The 20,899-nt window shown below is 34.9% G+C and overlaps 1 protein-coding gene across 1 annotated transcript in view; it reads left to right on the top strand.

Annotated features, from left to right (window-relative positions):
• Nucleotides 1-20,174, top strand: part of col11a1b (collagen, type XI, alpha 1b) — a 90,852-nt gene extending 70,678 nt beyond the window's left edge. The window contains exons 44-67 of the mRNA XM_042771750.1: nt 727-780; nt 1,786-1,839; nt 3,567-3,674; nt 5,635-5,688; nt 6,274-6,327; nt 6,412-6,465; nt 7,078-7,131; nt 7,850-7,957; nt 8,072-8,125; nt 8,489-8,542; nt 8,631-8,685; nt 10,609-10,661; nt 11,411-11,518; nt 11,737-11,790; nt 11,910-11,963; nt 12,237-12,344; nt 12,482-12,535; nt 12,811-12,846; nt 12,939-12,992; nt 13,135-13,384; nt 13,609-13,721; nt 13,833-13,901; nt 14,504-14,737; nt 16,997-20,174. Of these exons, the coding sequence (XP_042627684.1) occupies nt 727-780; nt 1,786-1,839; nt 3,567-3,674; nt 5,635-5,688; nt 6,274-6,327; nt 6,412-6,465; nt 7,078-7,131; nt 7,850-7,957; nt 8,072-8,125; nt 8,489-8,542; nt 8,631-8,685; nt 10,609-10,661; nt 11,411-11,518; nt 11,737-11,790; nt 11,910-11,963; nt 12,237-12,344; nt 12,482-12,535; nt 12,811-12,846; nt 12,939-12,992; nt 13,135-13,384; nt 13,609-13,721; nt 13,833-13,901; nt 14,504-14,737; nt 16,997-17,143 (2,037 nt within the window). The 3' untranslated portion in view covers nt 17,144-20,174. The remainder of the gene's footprint in view (nt 1-726; nt 781-1,785; nt 1,840-3,566; nt 3,675-5,634; nt 5,689-6,273; nt 6,328-6,411; nt 6,466-7,077; nt 7,132-7,849; nt 7,958-8,071; nt 8,126-8,488; nt 8,543-8,630; nt 8,686-10,608; nt 10,662-11,410; nt 11,519-11,736; nt 11,791-11,909; nt 11,964-12,236; nt 12,345-12,481; nt 12,536-12,810; nt 12,847-12,938; nt 12,993-13,134; nt 13,385-13,608; nt 13,722-13,832; nt 13,902-14,503; nt 14,738-16,996) is intronic.
• The last annotated feature ends 725 nt before the right edge of the window (nt 20,175-20,899 follow it).

The following is a 20,899-nucleotide window of genomic DNA, read 5'->3' on the forward strand; positions in this document are numbered from 1 at the left end:
ACAGAGTTTTGACTTATCCATCACTGTAACCAAACAAGACACAAAATCATTACTATAGTGAAATGTTGAAACCAGTGAAATCGAGGTGTACACACACACTTTCGCACACATGCTCACAAACCAAGTAAACAAACATGCTCTGAGGCTAATGTATTCCAGAATCTATTATTGCCCTGTTAAATGTAGAATAGTTCTTTTTTAGATCCTTATCACGTCCCAGGCCACATTATTCTTTTCGGCTATGGCGACAATGGTGTTGGAGGGGCCAAGTAATCAATTAATTGCAAAAACATCTCAAGGTCTTGGTTTTACTGTTAAAATAAAATCTCTGGAGTATCTGCTGTTGATGCAGAAGTGACCTTGAGAAATTTTTGATGACCAGGCAACCAGGGAAAAGTTGTAAACAGAGCTTGAAGTTTTATATATATATATATTTATATTTATATATATATATATATATATATATATATATATATATATATATATCAGTTAATTGCAAAAACATCTCAAGTGTTGTCAAGTGCATCTCAAGTGTCTCAAAAAAATAAAAAAAATAAATAAATAAATAAATAATATATATATATATATATATATATATATATATATATATATATATATATATATATATATATATATATATATATATATATATATATATATATTATTTATTTTATTATTATTATTTATTTATTTATTTATTATTTTTATTTATTTATTTTTTCCCAGGGAGAAGTTGGAGAACCGGGTCAAAAGGGAAGCAAGGGTGACAAAGGCGAACATGTGAGTTAAACAGTATTCAAACAATTGTATTTATATGTTTGATATTTTGTTATAAATAAAACATACAAAATATTAATTATTATATATGCATTTGGGAACACTTTATAATAAGTTCCTAATTTTTGATGCATTATCTTACAAATCACTTAAATCCCACTGTTGCAACACTTTATGTATATACTGTATTAGCTACTGTATTTACTGTCTGTATTTATTCTCCATATTTACTGTTGTTTTTTTAGTCCTCAAGACTGTCTATTGCATGTGTCACTGTTGTTTCCTGAGGGAGCTGTTTGTTTTATCTGTTGTCATGCAGTGTGCTAAAAATGAAAAAGAAGTTAACTTTGACTTTAATGTTAAATAATAATGAGTAATACATTTGTTACAGTATTTATCGATCTTTGATAACATTAATAAGAATACAACTGTTATCCGTTAAATAATATCAAAGAATAGCCAAGACAGGTTACTTGTATAGTTTTGAATGGGGAAAAATGCAACGCTCTATATGGCCGCTTTATCGAACGAAGACCCGCCTTCTGAGTAAAAAAGCCTGTCGCTAATCGGTAAAGTCAGCGCGTCAATGCAGCTGCCGTTAGAAGTTCCGGTTGCTATAGAAACAGTCACAATCTGAGACTTGCACTTAGGAATAAAATAAGCTTTTTTAATGCTATTTGAGCAAAAGAAACAGTTAGACATTTATACGACAGTTGTCAGATTTATTTGGCGATTTCAAATATGAAATTTAATCTTAAACTTGGCGAACAGTTTTGGAGAATTTGATGCTTCCCCATTCAAAGAGATAGGAGCTGTTTTATAATATTAATATAATGATACTAATATTATTTAGAAATGTTTGTTTACCTTTTTTGCTGCATTTATTACACCTATTTTTACACAAACAATTATTATCTTCAAATGTTCAAATGCACTTCAAATGTTCATATGAGATCTAGCTTCTTCACAAGCAGTCCCTAAAGTTGTCCTGATTGTCTGTTGCTGTAGGGTCCTCCAGGTCCAGTAGGCCCTCAGGGTGTAATTGGAGCTCCAGGTCCTGCTGTGAGTACTTACAATCTTCTATTTGAGCCATATAGGATAAAACCCAAATGATCACCTCTTTTTTTCCATTCATCCTGGAAATGTTGTATCATCTTCATTACTGCAGTGATTTCACACATATAAAGTATCTGTTCACTGCTCAAGCTTTCTTAGCCTACTTGAGTGTTTCTTTTTGTGCAGATGTGCTGTGGCCTAGTGGTTAATGATCTGGGCTGTTAGCTAAAAGGATGTAGATTTGAATCTTGCAAAGGGTGATGAATTAACCTTGAAACAATGTTTAAATAAATATTTTATGTTTGCAAGGCATAAAACAAACAAACAATGATTAGAAAATTGTAACTACTTTCCTGAAAGTGACAGTTCCATCATCTTGACAATATTTTTGTTACATTGGGTCATCCTGATTGTTTAACCCTGGTCCACATTGCTTCAAAAAGTGCACTATAAGTTGGTTTGGATAAAAGTGTCTGTTAAATGAATAACTACTCACATTTGCTCAGTTTTACCTCTGTCAGGCAGCCTGCTGATTTGATAAAGCAGCAGTGAGAGTAAGTAGTCAGGGCCAGGTGGCACACAGTTGAATATTTAAAGTTTATGACTCAAGCTGAGCACTCCCAGCTGGGCCTTTCTGTTTCTTGATGCATTAGCTCTATAAAAGCTGATAATTACACCTATTCTGTGCAGTTATGTGAAGAACATTCTTGGAGACTATGCAGCTTTTCTACTGAATAGGATCTTACAAATTTGGAAGCGTGCGAGACGTTAAATCTATAAGGTGATGTTAATGCTGCTTAAAAGATCTTAGTCACTTAAATATAAGCAATATTTGTCTGAACCTTCTTTATTTATATGCATGCATTATTAGGATTGCCACTTTATCAAAAAATGTAATCAGATTATTTATATGCAAGGATGCAATTTTCAGAAAAATTACTGTATTTACCCACATGAAACACAAAATGGCCTTATACAGTAACATGCATTTGAAAACCCAACACATGTTGACATATTCCCAGATTTGTAATAAGAATCGTTTTATTTCCGCGAAAAATAAAAGCTCTATGATTTTACATGTGAAAGCAAAGAAATTAAGACTATTAGTAGTGTCATTTTACTTTGTACTGTGAGCTGTTTTTTTTTTTTTGATAGGTATATTAAATTAGCATGTTGAACCAACATAATCAATAATTAATAAATACCCACATAAATAAATGTTATATATTTTCGTGATTAACAATGCTTGTGAGTTATGTGTTGTAGGTCAGTCAATACTGCATTCCCTCATAGTCTTCAATACAAACACTCCATCATATCCTGCAATAACCTGCCATTCAGACACAGACAGCGCTGTTCCCTCACATCACTTTATTAACTTCATCTTCATTCTGCATTTGTTTGAACTCTGCTGAACCCCTCCTTTCCCCTTCTACTGACCCTGTAGAGCAAGCAGCATCAGAAATGAGGGCAGCACATTCTCACCCTCAGTAATTCCTCTGGGCATTCCACTGAATGGCACATCTTTTCAAGCTTGCCTTTTGATGTCTCAGGGGGTAGATGTCATTTTCATGCTTGTCCGCGCCGTACAGTAGAGTATGAAAGACATTCTGGGGTCAGCAAGAGAGTGTTGTACTGTACTGTACTTCTCTACCATCATGTTCAGAGTTTGGAACAGTTTCAGCTGTTAAGCGTCAGTGTGTTATAGTTTGTTTGTTTTTTTTTTGGTCCAGGGAAGTGACGGAGAGGCCGGACCCAGAGGTCAGCAGGGTATGTTTGGGCAGAAGGGAGATGAGGGGTCCCGTGGTTTCCCAGGTCTTCCCGGTCCCGTTGGACTGCAGGTAGAGTTATCATCTTCACACTAATCTAAACACATCTATCATGGATCTGCTGCTTGCATATTATTTAATTTACACAAAGCAACACTGTTTATTGTTATCTAAGACTGTGAGGCACGATAATTGAGCAAGAAGAGCAATAGCCATTTTTGAAATCTGGATTCAATTATGTTGCTCTAAACATGGCTGATTGATTCCGTCAATTTCAGTTTACTTGACATTTTTAAGGTGAATTGTAATTTATGTGCCACTAGCGCCACCAGTTGGATTAGTAAAAATAATGATTGCTCCTCAAAAGGATTCTTAGAACACTTCCTGTCTGCCATTGGTCAGACAAACAGAGAGTCCCACTCCAACTTCCTAAGTTCAAGCCACAGGCTGAGTCATTGTTGCAAACATTGAAACGCGAAAACACTTATCAGAGAAATCAGCTTACAAATTGTTTACTTATACACTATGAATTAAGAAGATTTTATTTATTTATTTATGAAAGAAATTAATACTTTTATTCAGCAAGGAAGCATTACAGTAATGTTATAACTGTTATAATGGTACACAAGGTTTCTAATTTAAATTAAAGCTGTTCTTCTGAACTTTCCACTCATCAACGAATCCAGAGAAAAAAAAAAAAATATCATCGGTCCATAAAAATATTCAGCGATGTTCATTTTTTAACATTGATAATAATACGAAATGCTTCACCATCACCACGATAATGAATTTTAAAAGAACACTGTTTTTATTGAGAAGCAGTTATTTTTAAATTGTGATAATATTTCACAATATTATTGTTTTTACTGTCATTTTTATTTAACTGTGATTTGTTTGAGTCTAAAAGATACAGCCTTGGTGAAACCCATAAACCCATAAAAAAAAAAATTATCTTACAGACAATTTTTTTATCAGTACTGTAGCTATCTCTGCCTATTAAGTATTTATTATAAAATTTAAAATAAAATAAACACTTCACCTTTATAGGGATAATAAGGGGGTGTTTTTCAAATGGCAGCAGAGGCTATGAATCTACACAGCAATATTACAGAGTCACTCAGAGCAATTGACTGGTAATCAAAGCTAATAGGAATAGCGATTCATCCCAGCTGTGCTAATTGTTTGTGCTCTGTGTCTCCTTGTTAGTAAATTTATCTGATCCTCTGTGATAATGATTTTTGATCTGAAGAAATTAACCATCTTAATTTGTTTTCTCTCAAGTTTTGAATAACTTGCTAATGAGAAGTGATTGGACTTTATTAGAATGGAGACTTTCCATTATCTTTTCAAAACCCACTGTTAATATAACATATAAGCTCTTTGGCGGTTGGGAAAACTGTTTCCCTCAAAATGGCTTTGAAATATCACTTCTATCCTTTTATAGTAACACAACATTTATCACAACAATAAGCGGTAAGATATGTGTTAGCGAGTACCAAAGAGCACGTCTGCCAAATACAATGACCCACAATAGCCTTGTAATTACAGATGTTGACTATGAACAATGGAGAGATGTCTGTTGGCATTGTTTGGTGATAATGATCTGAATACCATTCAAACCTCTTTAGTCAAGCTCAATTGTATCGCAGAATGAATTGCTTGCCAAGCTTTGCCTCTTTTTGTATTTCATATTTTCAAAGCGACACCGCGTGCAACACATTCACAGGCTCCCAAATGCAAATGCGTTAATTGCCATGAGGTTCCTTCTACTGCTAATTACCAAAAATTGTTATTTGATTAATAGTGTTTACCCGATGGCTCAGAGCTGTAAATGTATAATATTAATATTCAACACAGTGAGGCTGATTGTTATTCTAAATCGTCATGTTGCCATGGGGGAAGCGGAAACATTAACGTATCCTCTGTTACTGAAAGTTTTAGCATTTTTGAAATTGTAAAAGGTGAATTCTTAAGAGGGATTATGTAACCTGGAGTTGTGCCTGATTAATATGTAAAACTGGTCTTCTACTAGGGTTTGCCAGGACCACCAGGTGAGAAAGGAGAGAATGGAGACGTTGGCCCAATGGTAAGTTTGCAGTATCCTTGTTGTCAAAATGCAGTGTTTACTATAATTTTATCATAATTAGTCTTAACTTTGTACTAAACATGCATACTTTCTTTATTTAAGTACATTTTCAACAAAAGTTTGTGAATGTACTATATATGTATGTTTAATGTAATAGTGACATAAAAAAGGTGCAGTCACATTTACCATTGCTTATTAAAAATTTTTAGTGGAATTTAGTCATTTCAGTTGGTATTCAGGTAAGGGTAAAAAAGCTTCCTGCCTAGAATTCTCTCATGTTCAAGTCACACAAATGTACCACACTGACCAACAAAAAAACGCTTGGTTTGAAAATGGCAACATCTGCTTCATGCATTGCTACAGTATTGACATTGGACAGTCAACTTTTTTTGCTTGTGAAATTTTGACACTAATGTGACCACACCTTTATAGTATTAGTGCAAGTGCCAGTGACTCATGAACAAAAGACAGATTCTTGTAATAAATGGGTCATAATGATTTACCACCTTTTGGTTTGATCGAGTCCATTGAATCTTCTAGAGTTTGCTACCTTAATTGTTTGACAAACTGTTGTTTTTCTTATAGGGTCCACCTGGTCCTCCAGGTCCCAGAGGTCCTCAAGGTCCTAGTGGAGCAGATGTGAGTTTAACTGTGAAATATTTGAATATAAACTTTAGTGAATCAGAAAGATTTGAATCATCAGTATTGGTATTTGATTGACAGGGTGCTCCTGGCCCTCCTGGAGGTATTGGCACAATGGGTGGAAATGGTGAAAAGGTGGGTTTTACTTATATGAATCTCTTTAAAGGGGACATCGGAAGCAAAATTCACTTTTACATGGTATTTGCACATAAATGTGTCTTAGCAGTGTGTGGACACAGCCACCCTACCATGATCCATACAAAAATCGATTCACTCCTTTTTTTTAATCCCCCCAAAACCTAAACAATTATCAAGCTCCGCCCACGACCGTTGACGGACTTAGCAGTGTGTGGACACAGCCACATATTTCAATAACCCTCAAGTGAACACAGTGTTGTATGGCCACTGAGGAGAGATGGGGGTGGGTAAAACACCACAGAATACACAGTAAAAATACGTAGTTTTGTGTTTGATGGTAAAACACCACAGAATACACAAAAATACGGAAGAGAGGGGTGGGGTGAGCAGTACAGTTTATTATAGTTTGTTGTTTTACACGAAAAGTATGTTGCAGACATTTCATGAAGACCCTAAAGAATCATATCAACTTGTGGAAAATGGGCATCCGATGCCCCCTTTAAAAACATGAATATACATAAATGTGTGTTATAATTATTATGGTGAAAATGCATAGATGTCACATGAAATAAAGACCAGGCAGAACTGAACTTGTTTCACTTCCCTCAGGGTGAGACCGGTGAGGCAGGTAATCCAGGACCACAAGGAGAGCCTGGTACAGTAGTAAGTATTTGTTTGTGTTCAAGAGTTGTTAAGTCAGATTTTCTGTGTGTTTACTAGATGCATCTGACCTGCATATAATTGAGGCTTATCTATTGAAATTCATGGAGCATACCTACACATTTTTTTAACACATTAAGCTAATGACCTGAGGTGTTAAGACTGCTACAGTCCTTTGCATTGGATTAAATTGACCTCACTCTGCTTTAGAATGCCATATGAATATTTTCCTCTAGCTCATATATGCTGAGATGAACATCACATGCATTCCAGATGGTTGCCGTTATCATCATCCTTTTTCACCCAGGGACATTATTTCAACCATTGCCTGCTGCTGATATCAGCATCTTAAATGATGTTTTTTTTTTTGACTAAATAGGATAGTATATTTCTGTTTGCATTAGGAGTTTAAGGCAATATTCAAAGTTAGATATAAAAATGCTTCTACTGTATACATTTATTATGTTGTACTAGTTGCAGTAATAGGAATTTCAGTTTATTTTAATACTACTTCATTAAATTCAAAATTTGAATTGTATTACATCCTGTTGGCTACCTTAAATCAATTTCAAAAATTAAATTACTGTGGGACTAAGCAATAAGTAACCGTTATAATATCTTTATAGCCCTTTTACAGTTAATCTCCCACTTGGGCTTAAAAACAGCATAGCATCAACTTTGAATTACATATTTTTTAACTGTTTGCTGTGTCCTTCTATAGGGACCCAAAGGTGATCTTGGAGAGAAAGGAGAAGCTGGCCCTCCTGGAGCTGCAGGACCTGCTGGTGCAAGAGGACCCCCTGGAGATGACGGTCCCAAAGGAAACGCAGTAAGTCTCCATCAATGACATCCCAGAAAGCAGCCTTCATCTCTTACACAGAAATAATACTATAGGATGACTGAATTGATCAATCCTTTTTTTTTTTTTTTTTTTTTTTTTAAGGGTCCTATTGGCTTCCCTGGAGATCCAGGTCCTCCTGGTGAGGCCGGAGCTGCTGTAAGTTCAATATGGAGACATTCAAACACAAGAGTTAATTTGCTTTGCAGCAGTAAAATAATTATTTTTTTTGGAGAACAAATGCATTTTAAAATGCTGGAAGCGATAGAGCGAGGGAAAAATGTTGCCCACATTGTTTAGCATTTGTTATAGGCCTCATTGCACATTGTTTGAAGAAAAGCATTGCACAAGATGTGGAATATCAGTCAAACAAATAATCAACATGTCCTCAAATTAGTCATTAGTTACAGGTTTAATCTCCAAGAGCATATTAAGCAAATGTTGTGTGGAAACTCTAATATTATTTTTAATGGAAATGAAAGATTAGAGCAATGTTATGATGTAATGTCCTGTTTCACACAGGGACTGGATGGCCTTCCTGGAGACAAGGGAGATGATGGAGAGTCCGGTCAGCCTGTGAGTGATAATCGACTCTCACTGAAAATCATATATTTTTTAAACATAATGAAACTTGGGAGTAATGCATTGAATTCTTATACCACAGGGTCCACCTGGTCCATCTGGTGAAGCTGGTCCTCCAGGGCCCCCTGGAAAGCGAGTTAGTACAACACTGAACTGATAATTGTTGGCTGACTGGTTATATCTAAAAATGCACACTTTTTAAAAAAAAAACATACAAATAGTTCTATTTTATATTTTGCCATGAAACAGGTACAATATATTATGGACTAGTGATGATTCTTACGGATCCTACTCATATTTTAAGCAAAGTGATGTAGCATTTCATGTTGCTACACTACTACTTTGTTGAAAAAAATAGCTTGCTACTGAAAATGCTGAACTATTTTAAAAGTAGCATCTCAAGCTACTGAAATATGTAATTAAACTAGAAGCATCGCTACTTGTAGTTAACTACTCCCCAGCACTGATTTGGTTTTTATTACAACAACTGAGTATTAGAGTTTCAACAGACCCACTGTAAGTATCAAAAGTTGATTTATAACATTTTTCATTCTTTAAGAAAATGTAAGAACGTACTTGTTTGTATTACACCTTTATTGTTCCTTCTATAATCTGCTGAGAAAATTTTTTTATAGTTTTTTTATGTGATGATGATATTTTTTGATGATATTATTGATGAAAGTAGCCCATATTTTATGGGGCACGTTTATTTTTAACAGATCTGAACTGCACAAACAATAAATCTTTAAAAGGAGAGCACAGTTAGGATTTTACTGGGTCTTTCCTCAGTAAATTGTTCCAAAGTGAGTAAAGAGTGCAGACTTTGCTTGGGAAAAGGCGTTCCTGTGAAATCTCAGCATAGTGTAAAACCTGTGTGGGAAAAAAAATGGGCTTCTCAAATCCATTTGCATTGTTTAAGAGCAGTAGAGCTGAGGCTGACATTTAGACAGTCCTATTACAGAACATTGACCAAAGTGGGTTGAATGACAGCACTGTGACGGCAGTATTAGTGTGATAGCCGAAAGGAAATGAAGTTGTCATTGTCAGCTCTGGTGTAATCCTCAAGACTCGTCTTAGAATTGATTACACTTTTCGCTCTAACACGTCTTCTATGATCTGATGTATTAACCACAGTAAACTTGTAATTTTCAATAGCTGACTCATAACTTCAGAGAGAATTTCATTTCAGTTGTTTTCTAAAGTGAGTTTTATTGCCATATATATGTCAGGAAAGAAATTGAGACTGTTTTCAATGTATGAACAGGCTTTTAGTCTGAAAAATTTAATTTTCTCGTATCAGCAGAGCCGTTAATAGCAATAAAAATGCATTTCAGGGCTTTCCATTTTCGCTCGCCTTGCTTACAACTTTAAGTGGGTCTGTGCATGAAGCTGATTCATTCGGCAGACCTCGGCCTTCTGTGTGTCTTGAATCTAAATGTGCACACACATATTGATCATGGACTATTGATATGAAACATATTTCTTGTGCTCATTTCCACACTGAGAAAACAATACCATCATTAAGTCTTTCACAAGTTACTATTTGTCTGAATAATCATATTAATAGTGTTCACAAATGTGTAGACAGCAATGCTAAATATCTGGCTGCCTGCCCAAGCCATTAGCCATTGCTTTTGTTAATACCTTCACTCCGAAAGTAATTGTATTATTCTGTATTTTGATCTTTTCCATTAAAATAGCTAAACATCCTTAAAACTTGATACATTTACTTCAGAATAAATATTGTGTATGAAAATAAGACTTGTTTTTGAGTATCTCGAATGATGATACTCCATTAGCAAATGTTAGCGCATTAACAATAGCAAAACCATCATAATGGACGTAAGGGGAATAAAAGTGTGTATATGTGGTTTCCGGAGTATGTTTTGGTTTCTGTGAGATATGGGTGAACAAAAATGTAGTGTCATGTTGATGAACAAAGAAAGTAAGCTACCTTGTTGCTATGGTACATTTGGATGCAGTACCTGTTTTATTGTTAATAGCTCTTTATAGATATCTGCTGTAGAAGGTTTTGTATTTTTTCTCTCTCTCTTTTTAAGGTCCTGCTGGCCCAGCTGGTACAGAAGGCAGACAAGGAGAGAAGGGTGCAAAGGTAAGATAGTTTCCATTATTTAAACTCGCACCTGAACAACCAAACAACATGATTGCCATTTGTATTGCAGCATAAGTCCTTTGTCCTCCTTAAAGCTTGATTTGATATTTGTCCATGCTTTGTCTGTTGAATCCAATCTCTCACGACACTTAGTGGTCCTGACTTTTAAAATCCTCACGGAAAGATCTAAGCACAAGAAAGCCTAATTTTTAATCCTTAAAGCTTGATTTTGAAAAACCCTCACATATGGCCTTTGTATTGCAGCATAAGTCCTTTGTCCTCCTTAAAGCTTGATTTGATATTTGTCCATGCTTTGTCTGTTGAATCCAATCTCTCACGACACTTAGTGGTCCTGACTTTTAAAATCCTCACAGAAAGATCTAAGCACAAGAAAGCCTAATTGGATGCCACAACAAGTTAAGCTTATACTACAGCTTCAATCACAGGAAGTGACAGGAAATCTATATTTTCCCCCATAAAAGCGTTTGTTCTTCAAAATAATTTGTTGATCCACTGTTATTATTCATTGTCACAATATCCATGTTTACCATGTTTAGGACACTTGCATTGAAATATAAAACATTAGATATATAGAATGTCCTTTACAAATATATTTTCACATTATAAAATTATGATAATTTTTTTATATATATATAAATTTGTTGATCCATTTATTTATCAGTTTAGTAAGTAGCTATTTTATCTATTTTACCAGTATATTATCCCTTCATTGAATTTTCGTCAAACAGGGTGAGGCTGGTGCTGAAGGACCAGCAGGCAAAACTGGGCCCGTGGGCCCCCAGGGGCCTCCTGGAAAGTCTGGAGCTGAGGGCTTACGTGGCATCCCTGGGCCTGTGGTATGCATTTGGAAACTCTGATACAGTTCATATTAGTGTGTAATTATATTAAGTGAGCAGAATGGTACACAAGAATCTCTTAATTTGAATAATTAAGCTTTTCGAGTTGAATCACTCTTCTTGTCTAGTCGGTAGATTTGAGTACATTGTGTCGTGCATTAATTTTTGCATATTATAGTATGTTTTAATGGGCTGCTGCTTTCTGTCTGCTCTCTCAGGGTGAGCAGGGACTTCCTGGAGCTGCTGGCCAAGACGGTCCTCCTGGACCATTGGTAAGAAGATACAATCAGGCACCATTATGTTGTTCATTTAGTCTAATGAATGTTATCATTTTTTTTTTTTTTTGCCTAAAGATTTAACTGTGACATTTATGTGTCTTGACAAATTCTAGGGTCCTCCTGGTCTTCCTGGCTTGAAAGGTGACCCTGGTTCTAAGGGTGAGAAGGTATGTTTTAACTAGTACTTTTCTGAAGCACAAAAATAAGAATGCTGCAAATGTAACATGTTAGTAGATCATTTTTGTAAGAAAATGTCATGTGATGTCCATGTTAAAATATATATATATATATATAATATATATATATATATATATATATATATATAATATCTATATATATATATATATACACACAAAAATATAGGCATATATATGTTTTACTTAAGTACACTGCTATTAAAAGTTGTGATTTGGTAGTAAAGCTTCCCTTTACTCGTCCAGGGTCATCCAGGACTGATTGGTCTGATCGGTCCTCCCGGTGAGTCAGGAGAGAAGGGTGACCGAGGACTGCAAGGACCTCAGGGACTTGGTGGAGGCAAGGGTGACGCTGTGAGTGACGTGCTCTTTACATACACCTGAGTTACTTCAGGATCTAGATATGCTTTTGTCTGCTCCTCATAGATGCTGTTATTTAAGAATATGTTTTGATTTTGCCCTGAAAAAATGAATTGTTTTATTGACTGCAGGGTCCTGTTGGTTCTCCTGGTCCCTTCGGTCCCCCAGGTCCTCCTGGTATTCCTGTAAGCCGTTTTTTTTTCTTTACTCTGTTTTCTGGCCAAATCTTTTTTTTTTTCTGAAAATTCATTTATATGCTCCACAGCTATTAGGAATATAGAATCTATTCACAGGAATATTCCTGATTACATGTTATCATCAAGCTATTCAGGTGCTATTCTCTTTCGGCAAACCTGAAGATGCTCGTCCACTCTTGTCATTTACTCCACTTGGTTCCCTTTTGTACATTTGACCACCCTAACATTTGCTTTATTGACTTCCTTGTTGTCTCTATCTTCAGGGCACACAAGGACAGAAGGGATCCAAAGGATCAACTGTAAGTGCTGAAGGTCTCCATTACACATGGTTATTGAGGTGGTTCGTTTTTTTAATTTGTGTTTAAATTAAGCATGTTTTCTGTTTCCCCAGGGTCCAGCTGGCCAGAAGGGAGACCCTGGCCTGATAGGACCACCGGGTCCTCCTGTAAGAAAAATATTATATTGCATGAAAATAAATAAGATTGTATTGAGAGCTGTGCCGAAAATCAAATTTACATGCTTATGTCTCTAATTGGATTGACCCTACAGAATTGTCAGTGATTTAATATTTGATTGTCTATCACTAGGGCCCAGCTGGTGACATCATTCAGTCCCTCCCCTTCCAGACAAGTAAAAAATCGAGGAGGTCGCCTGACATGCAGGATGACGAAGCAGCAGGAATGATGGATTATGGTATGGAGGGAATGGAGGATGTGTTTGGATCTCTCAACACCCTCAAACAGGACATTGAACGCATGAAGTTCCCACTGGGAACCCAGGATAACCCAGCCAGGACCTGCAAAGACCTTCAGCTCAGCCAACCAGACTTCCCTGATGGTGAGAGAAAGTTCTGAAGTTACTTTAGCATAGATGAAGCAGAATTATCAAGTTTTTTTTTTTTTTTGATTGTATAACATACACAAGTTTAGTCAGTTTAGTCTGTCTGAAGTAAACAAGGCTTAATAATCAAAGATAAAACACATCAACATGAAAGAAAAAGATATAGAGAATTACTTCTCTCTTTATCTGGGGCAAAAAAACATGCATTTTTTTGACTGTAGGACATTACTGGATCGATCCAAATATGGGATGCATGGGAGATGCCTTCAAAGCGTACTGTAACTTCACTGCAGGAGGAGAAACTTGCATTTACCCCGATAAGAAATCCTCAGGGGTGAGAGGAACTCATCTTTGCTAAATCTCATGATTGGTAGTAATATAAATCAAAAATAAAGAACTGTATTATCTTAGTGAATTATTTGATCACAGTTTCCATTTGTTCCAGGTTAGAATATCAAACTGGCCAAAGGAGTCCCCAGGATCTTGGTTCAGTGAATTTAAGCGTGGAAAAATTGTAAGTGTCCATTTTTCTCTTGCATTATAAATTTCATAAACTAAGAATCATAGCTCAGCAATTTGGTCATGAATGTCTCTATTGTCTTGAAGAGTGACAGTAGTTTAGGGCTGGTAGCAAAAAATGTTTCTTATTCAGAATGTTTCAGTTAATATATATATATATATATCATAAACTAAGATATATATATTTTATGTCTATATATTTGATATATATATAATTGGACATTACTTCTTTCATAACTATACTGGAAATTGATTATTTTCATAAAATTAGGTTCTTTTAACTGTTCTTAAACTTCAGAATTCTTCTGGCAGTGCAAACCGAATGGTAACTTGATTCAGTTAGCAAAGAAATATAATTGTTTTTTTAGTTTAAATTATTAATAAGTATTATGGATTATTATTTAATTGTGTTGTGTAAAAATAAAACTGTGCTTAGTATTTCTATGTAATAACTAATTATTAAAATGTCCTTTCTCAAAAGTACTAAAAGAACTAGATCAAGGAACCAGAATCATTAAGCTGCTAACGATTCCCATCCCTACAGCACTTTGAAAAGTTCTTGAAAGTTTTTTCAGCCATCTATTTCTTGTGTCTCAGTTGTCTTATGTGGATGTTGAGGAGAGCTGGATAAACTCAGTCCAGATGACATTCCTCAAGTTGCTCAGCTCTTCTGCCCGGCAGAACTTCACATACATATGCCATCAGTCTGTGGCCTGGTATGACGCCAAGGCTGACAACTATGACAAGGCGCTGCGCTTCCTGGGCTCTAATGATGAGGAAATGTCGTATGACAACAGCCCCTTCATCAAGACTCTTTCAGATGGCTGCTCGGTAAGAGTGCTGTTGATCAGTTTGCTGTTTATTCTGTATATTAGGGATGATCCTATATTACAGTTGCTAGATATTAAAATTCTGTACTATTTTGTCTAAATAAATGAAACTAAATGTACAAAAACTGCTAAAGTCTCTTAAAAGTGAATTTTGGCATCACAACATTTTCATGTTAAGTACAAAAAAGTCGATATTCATTTTAAGATTGTTTAATTACATTTAACTGTTTTTAAAGATTTTTTTTTTTTAAGGATTAACTTGAAAGAAATTAAAGATTAACTTGATTAAATTTCAGCGTTTTTCAACAAATTTCAACGTCCCACACACAAATTTCCACCTAATGACTGCGAATATTTTTTCAGAAGAATATGTATTTTTTATATTTTTCACAAAACAGTCAAGTCATGTATCACAAAAAAAGCTGTCATTCTCAGGAATTTGACTATGTAGATTATTTCATTGTGTGACGATCACAGATCGAATGATCTTCAGTAGAATCGCGACGTGAAATTTACGTTAAATGACAACAAAGGTGAATTAAATGTAAAAATAGAGGAAATACCTATATATATATTCATGTATTTATTTATTTTATTTTTTTTTTATACTGTATTTTTTTTATTTAGTTATGTATTGTTTCATTATCACAACAAGAACAGTTGTTCTAGGACAGTCACTACTGTCACTATTGAATACTGTTTATATTGAATATTCTCTCCACTTCTTTTGTCATATTCTGGTCTGCAGCACTGTAAATACAGACCAGAAGTGAACCAGTGTTATTTTAGCATTATTTATATACTATTATATTATTTATTCATATTTGACCTGTTATTTTAATATGTTTAGTTTTAATTTGAATAATTTTTTGTTTTAACTTCACATTTTTTTTACATCTATTTATTTTTATTTAATTTAAATTTTTAATAATTTTGAGTATTTTGAGTTAGTTATAGAGTTTTAAGTTTATTCATCTATATATATATATTCTATATATATATATATGATATATAATATATATATATAGATATATATTGATATATATATATATATAATAGATTTTTTTTTTTTTTTTTTTTTTTTTTTTTTTTTTTTTTTTTTTTCAGCTTTTGTTTTTTTTTTGTGTTACTTATTTTTAATAGTTGTCATTAAAGGGGGCATAACTTTTCTGCCAATCTCATGTTAATCTTGAGTGCTAATAGAATAGTATTGCATCCTTCATATCTCCTAAGAGAGTTAGTTTTATCAGATTTATAAAAGACAGATACAGCTGTATCAGTTCTCTCTGAAAACAGTCGAGCTTGTGGAATTAAAGAGTCACGAGCACGTGAATCTATTAGGTGTGTTCTACTTGAAGCGGCACTGCACAGATTGATCAGTGTATGACATCAAATTACCGTGAGAGAGCAGACGGCTCTGCGTGCTTTCAAAACGCTCTTGTGGTAGTTTGATGTCAAACACAGATCAGTCTGTGCAAGACTGCTTCAAGTCGAACACTCCTTGTAGCAAGCTGTGACATCGACATAAGGCAGGAACAAAAACTTTATTGACTTAAATTGTGTTTAATTTGTTTATAAAACATTTGTCACAGAAATGCCGGGAACAAAAAAACACACTTGCACAACTCCGTTGCTGCCCCAGAGAAACAAACTGCACCCACTGTTCCTTTAACGCTGGTTTTTGTTTTTTTGGAAGCCGAACAAGGGTATTTTTCCCTCACAACCAGAAACACACTTCTTTGGTGACAGTTTTGATTTTGTGGTCTAAAAACAAAATGACAAATCCTTCTCGAGCAAGTCCTGTGGACCCCTGCTTTCGTCTTCTGTTACTCGAATGAAGCACGTTGATGCCGTGCTCCTGCTCTCACTCTGCATGCTGTGTGTAAGCGCTCTTCCGGGAGAAGTGCCCATACAAAGAATTCTGCCTTTTATGACGTCATACAGGGCCATTCCCGGAAAAAAAAAAACTTTCTGAAACGTATACAAACCCCGAATGAGTGTATTTAGTACAGAAATATTCTGCCATACGTCCAACTCATTTAACTTTGGCCATGTTTAGCATAAGAATCCAACTCTTTAACTGTTTAAATAAGTCAGAATGCACGAAATAGCATTAGACGTTCCCTTTAACAGCAACAAGTCATACAAACTGTGAAACTTCAATGTCGTTGGACTCTTGCCGCTTGTCCAATCAAAAACTAACAGTTGTATAATGCTGCTTTAAAGAGTTTATAACACAATTAATATCTTTCTCTTTCAGCTGAAGCAGGGATATTCTAAATCTGTGATGGAAATTAATACTCCTCGCATCGACCAGGTACCCATCATCGATGTCATGTTGAATGACTTTGGGGAATCCAGTCAAAGGTTTGGCTTTGAGGTAGGCCCTGTCTGTTTTCTCGGTTGAAGGACATCCCCTCTACCTTTATGGCAAGGGTCAAGGAGTGTGGCCAGCCAAGAGACCCCCTGCCCACCTCCTCCTCGCGCCACAAACACACACACCAGCAGCACCTGCACTGTGTAATCGGAAATGGAATATTCATGGCCCTGGTGGGATCCCAGTCACACGACTGAAACCTGCAATTGGAATAAAAACAGAGAGAGGACACAAACTACCTGGTGGACAATGGCACACTTTTAGAAGAGGAAGGAGGACCCATTCCTTTAACATCTAACCACTCTAAAGTCTGTGGGATTATTTTCCCATTTTCAAAACCGTTTTTTCTCCACTTGAAGTTTTAAGGCTTGTTATTTTCTTTTTGTCCCATTTCAACCTTAATCCCAGCACCAATTACTCATGATCCCAGTCCTTCCCCAAGCCCCAAGCCCCAATCCAATAAATTCCCAATCCCGTCCCTGTTCGTTTTTTCCTGTATTCTTTACAGATCCTCCTCCAGGTGCTGCTCAGAGCAAGACAACCACAGTGGTGTGCTCTTGTAGTAAACACCCAAACACTTAAAGTGCTATTGAAAGTGCTTTGAAAGGTTGTTTTTTTTTTTTGGTAGAAATGTAATTATTATTTTGTACAATACTGTTCTTTTATGATTGCCTTTAAATCTTGCATGTGCATCAAAATTGATTTGATAACTATCAAGAGTCTTTTCTCTAGATTTTATTTTATTTTAATTTTTTGGGGGGTTTGAAAACCAACAGTGCAACAGATTTCTTCACAAGATGTCAATCAATCAAGTGTCTCTGCCAGCTATAAAATAAAACAAGCATTTCAAACCATCCAGATTTGTAATTATAAAGCATCCATTATGTAAATATTGACCAATTTAAGCACTTGAAGTATCCTTTTTTGTCCAGTAATATGTGGGCATGTCTGACATGGTGAAGGATTAATGGTCTTCCACTAGCTGTCTTTTGTTCTCAAGAGGTAGCAATGATGCTGTGGTAATCAGTGACTCTACAATGCTAAAGAAACTTGATGAAAAGTAACTTCATGTCAAATTAAATTTCTTGACACTATACCTCAATTTCTTAAAAGACGTATCCAATTTAAAGATGTTCAACCCTGTACATGCAGAGCCTTGGTTTGAAAATCAAGTTTATATATTTGAGGCAGGGAATTTAAAAATAAAAAAGACTATTTGTTAAGCTTTTGTTTGGTTATTTTGTGAATGCTATAATGAACCCTTTTAGATCTAAAACAGAAACAACTGTTTTGAGGTGCTTTTCATCGGACAGTATTGTATTAAAATTGATAATTGTTTACTGTTTGTATGAATCACATCTTGCGTGATTCCTTAAGTCATGCATTTTTCTTGTGATGTATGTGCAAAAGCTTGTTGCATTCTTCATTTCTCTTTATATTTAAAATTTGTACTAAAATGTGTTCAGGTTGTGTGGTTCTGTAATTCTTAAGCTTTGTTTTGATTGCTTTATTTTTCTTATGCTTCCATTGTTTTTACAGTTCTGTCTGTGTCCCTGAAAACCCTTCAAATATATGACAATAGACTCAGAACATACTTATAATTTATGTAAAACTTGGAATAAATGATCGATTACATTTCAAGTAGATAATCTACTCCTTTTCAGTTTTGCCCAAACTAGCAAAAATGTATCATTTCAGTTCAAAACCACTCACTCAGTCAAACAATTTAAGTCATAATGTCACTGGATGTAAAGCATGTTTGGTTTTTGAAGCATGTCTTGTTGATCTTCTACTTAATCTTTTAGTTTTTAGCTCACAGAATGATGCTAAAATCTAGAATAGAGATTTGTAGTTTCTTTAATAGCTGATGTTGCCATGGTGCTATAGGTGAACAGCTCATGCAGAAGTGATTATTCAACTGCTGGAGCAGAAACTCGCTATGGTAATTCACCTGATGAGCAACACACAGCTATGAGCACCTGCATGTGAAGTGCCTTGGATGTTAACAGCCATGCATTTTAGGTAGGAAAGTACTTTTTGAGAAAAAAAACATCAGTGCACAAAGTATTGTCTTACTTGTCATAAAGGTGTAAGGAAACCATTTGATTCTGAAGAGAGGGTTTTTTGTTGTTCTTTTTTAGAAAGAGGACACTATTACAAAGGGCTATAGAAATCCAAAAAGTTTAAGTAGTGTATTTTTAATGAAAACTATATTTCAAGGGCTGTGTGTGAAGAGACAAGTCTGTTTTGGTGTATTACTCAGAAAGTACGATATATTAGTAAAGCTCTTCTTTTATTATTCTCCCTGTAGTTTCTGTACCACAAGCATTACTAAACAGAATTGCAAAAACCTTGTTTCTCTTTGGTCAGACAAACCGATAGTCCCGCCCCCAAGTCACGTAATTGATTGATCCCATGTTGCTGTTTTGTGATTCTCGAACAAATAGAGCAAAGTTACGATAGTGCCACACATATCCACAGTGTTTACACTTGTTGAGGGAATTGACCCACAAATTAAATTTTTAAACATCAACAAAATCACACACCCACACAAATTTAGAATATGAATGTGGCAAACCTGGAAATATCAGGGGGGAAAAAAAATCATGGTTTTCAGGCATTTAAATGTTAATAATACATGACTTCTGTACAAAAATGAAATATAATAATTTTTGCTGGAGATTCTACCCAGTAATATCCATATACAAATACTTATTCAGTATTGAATGACTGAAAATCATCATTGTTGGGAACTCTGAATACAAGTACATGTGTTCCTGAAGAAGGGTCAGTGCTTTCGTGATAATATTCATCAGTCAGATGTCAGTAGAGTAGCCTGTGCACAGCTGCTCTGAATTTAAACTGTACTTTTTGCAGGAATAACAGTAATTTAATTACAGAGATACATTCAAGGACCTGGCGTTGCATCAGCTTTTAGTTTTTCTCTTTTGCTTTTCTTCCTTTTGATGGATGTGTTATGGTGTAATTGAATTTGAACAGCCTGAGGTTATCCATCCAAAAAAATAAATGAATGAATAAAATACTGATGTGCAAAGAGTGATATGATTCTACAGTGCTATACCTGTGTAAACCAGCATATTAATAATGACCTAATTTAAAAGCAAACTAACTACAAACCAATCTCTTGTGAAATAAGTAAAGAAGCAAAGAAGAGTGAAAGGGTGAGACTGTATATTTTAAATGTGTATGTCTTCTAAAAGTGATGTAAATGTTAAGGAGTATGCTAACATTTAGATAATGCTGACAGATGCTCAACTATCGACTTACATTGAAATGAACAACATTGCAGTGGAGTATTGCACTAATGTTCTACTGAATGGGAAACGTGCATTACGGAAGATGTCAAAGGTGATGAACTGAGAAATTGAAATCAGAAATCAGATTAAGTCTACGTAAATTATACCGTATTTATCTCTCATGTAAATCCATGTGCCATGTTAAGACTGCAGAATTGTCTTAAAGAATGTTCACCAAAATTGTTATTACTATTCTTAGAATTTTAGTATTGTTGGTTGTAGATTATTGTGGTTTGAAAATGATCAAAATTAATTTATTTTATTAAATTTGTTTATTTTGTTTTTTGTTTGTATTTATATTTAAAGACATACAGTAATGATGGGGAGGAGATGGACCACTTATAAGATGAAAATAAAAAAATAAAAAGTGTGCAAAACAGATGCACACGGGTTTCATTTCATCTTTTTTTTTTTTTTTTTTTTTTTTTTTTTAGAATAGATAACCAAACAACACTAAATGCCAAATGTC

The sequence above is a fragment of the Cyprinus carpio genome, chromosome A2, assembly GCF_018340385.1.
Source record: "Cyprinus carpio isolate SPL01 chromosome A2, ASM1834038v1, whole genome shotgun sequence".
Classification (NCBI taxonomy): Eukaryota; Metazoa; Chordata; class Actinopteri; order Cypriniformes; family Cyprinidae; genus Cyprinus; species Cyprinus carpio.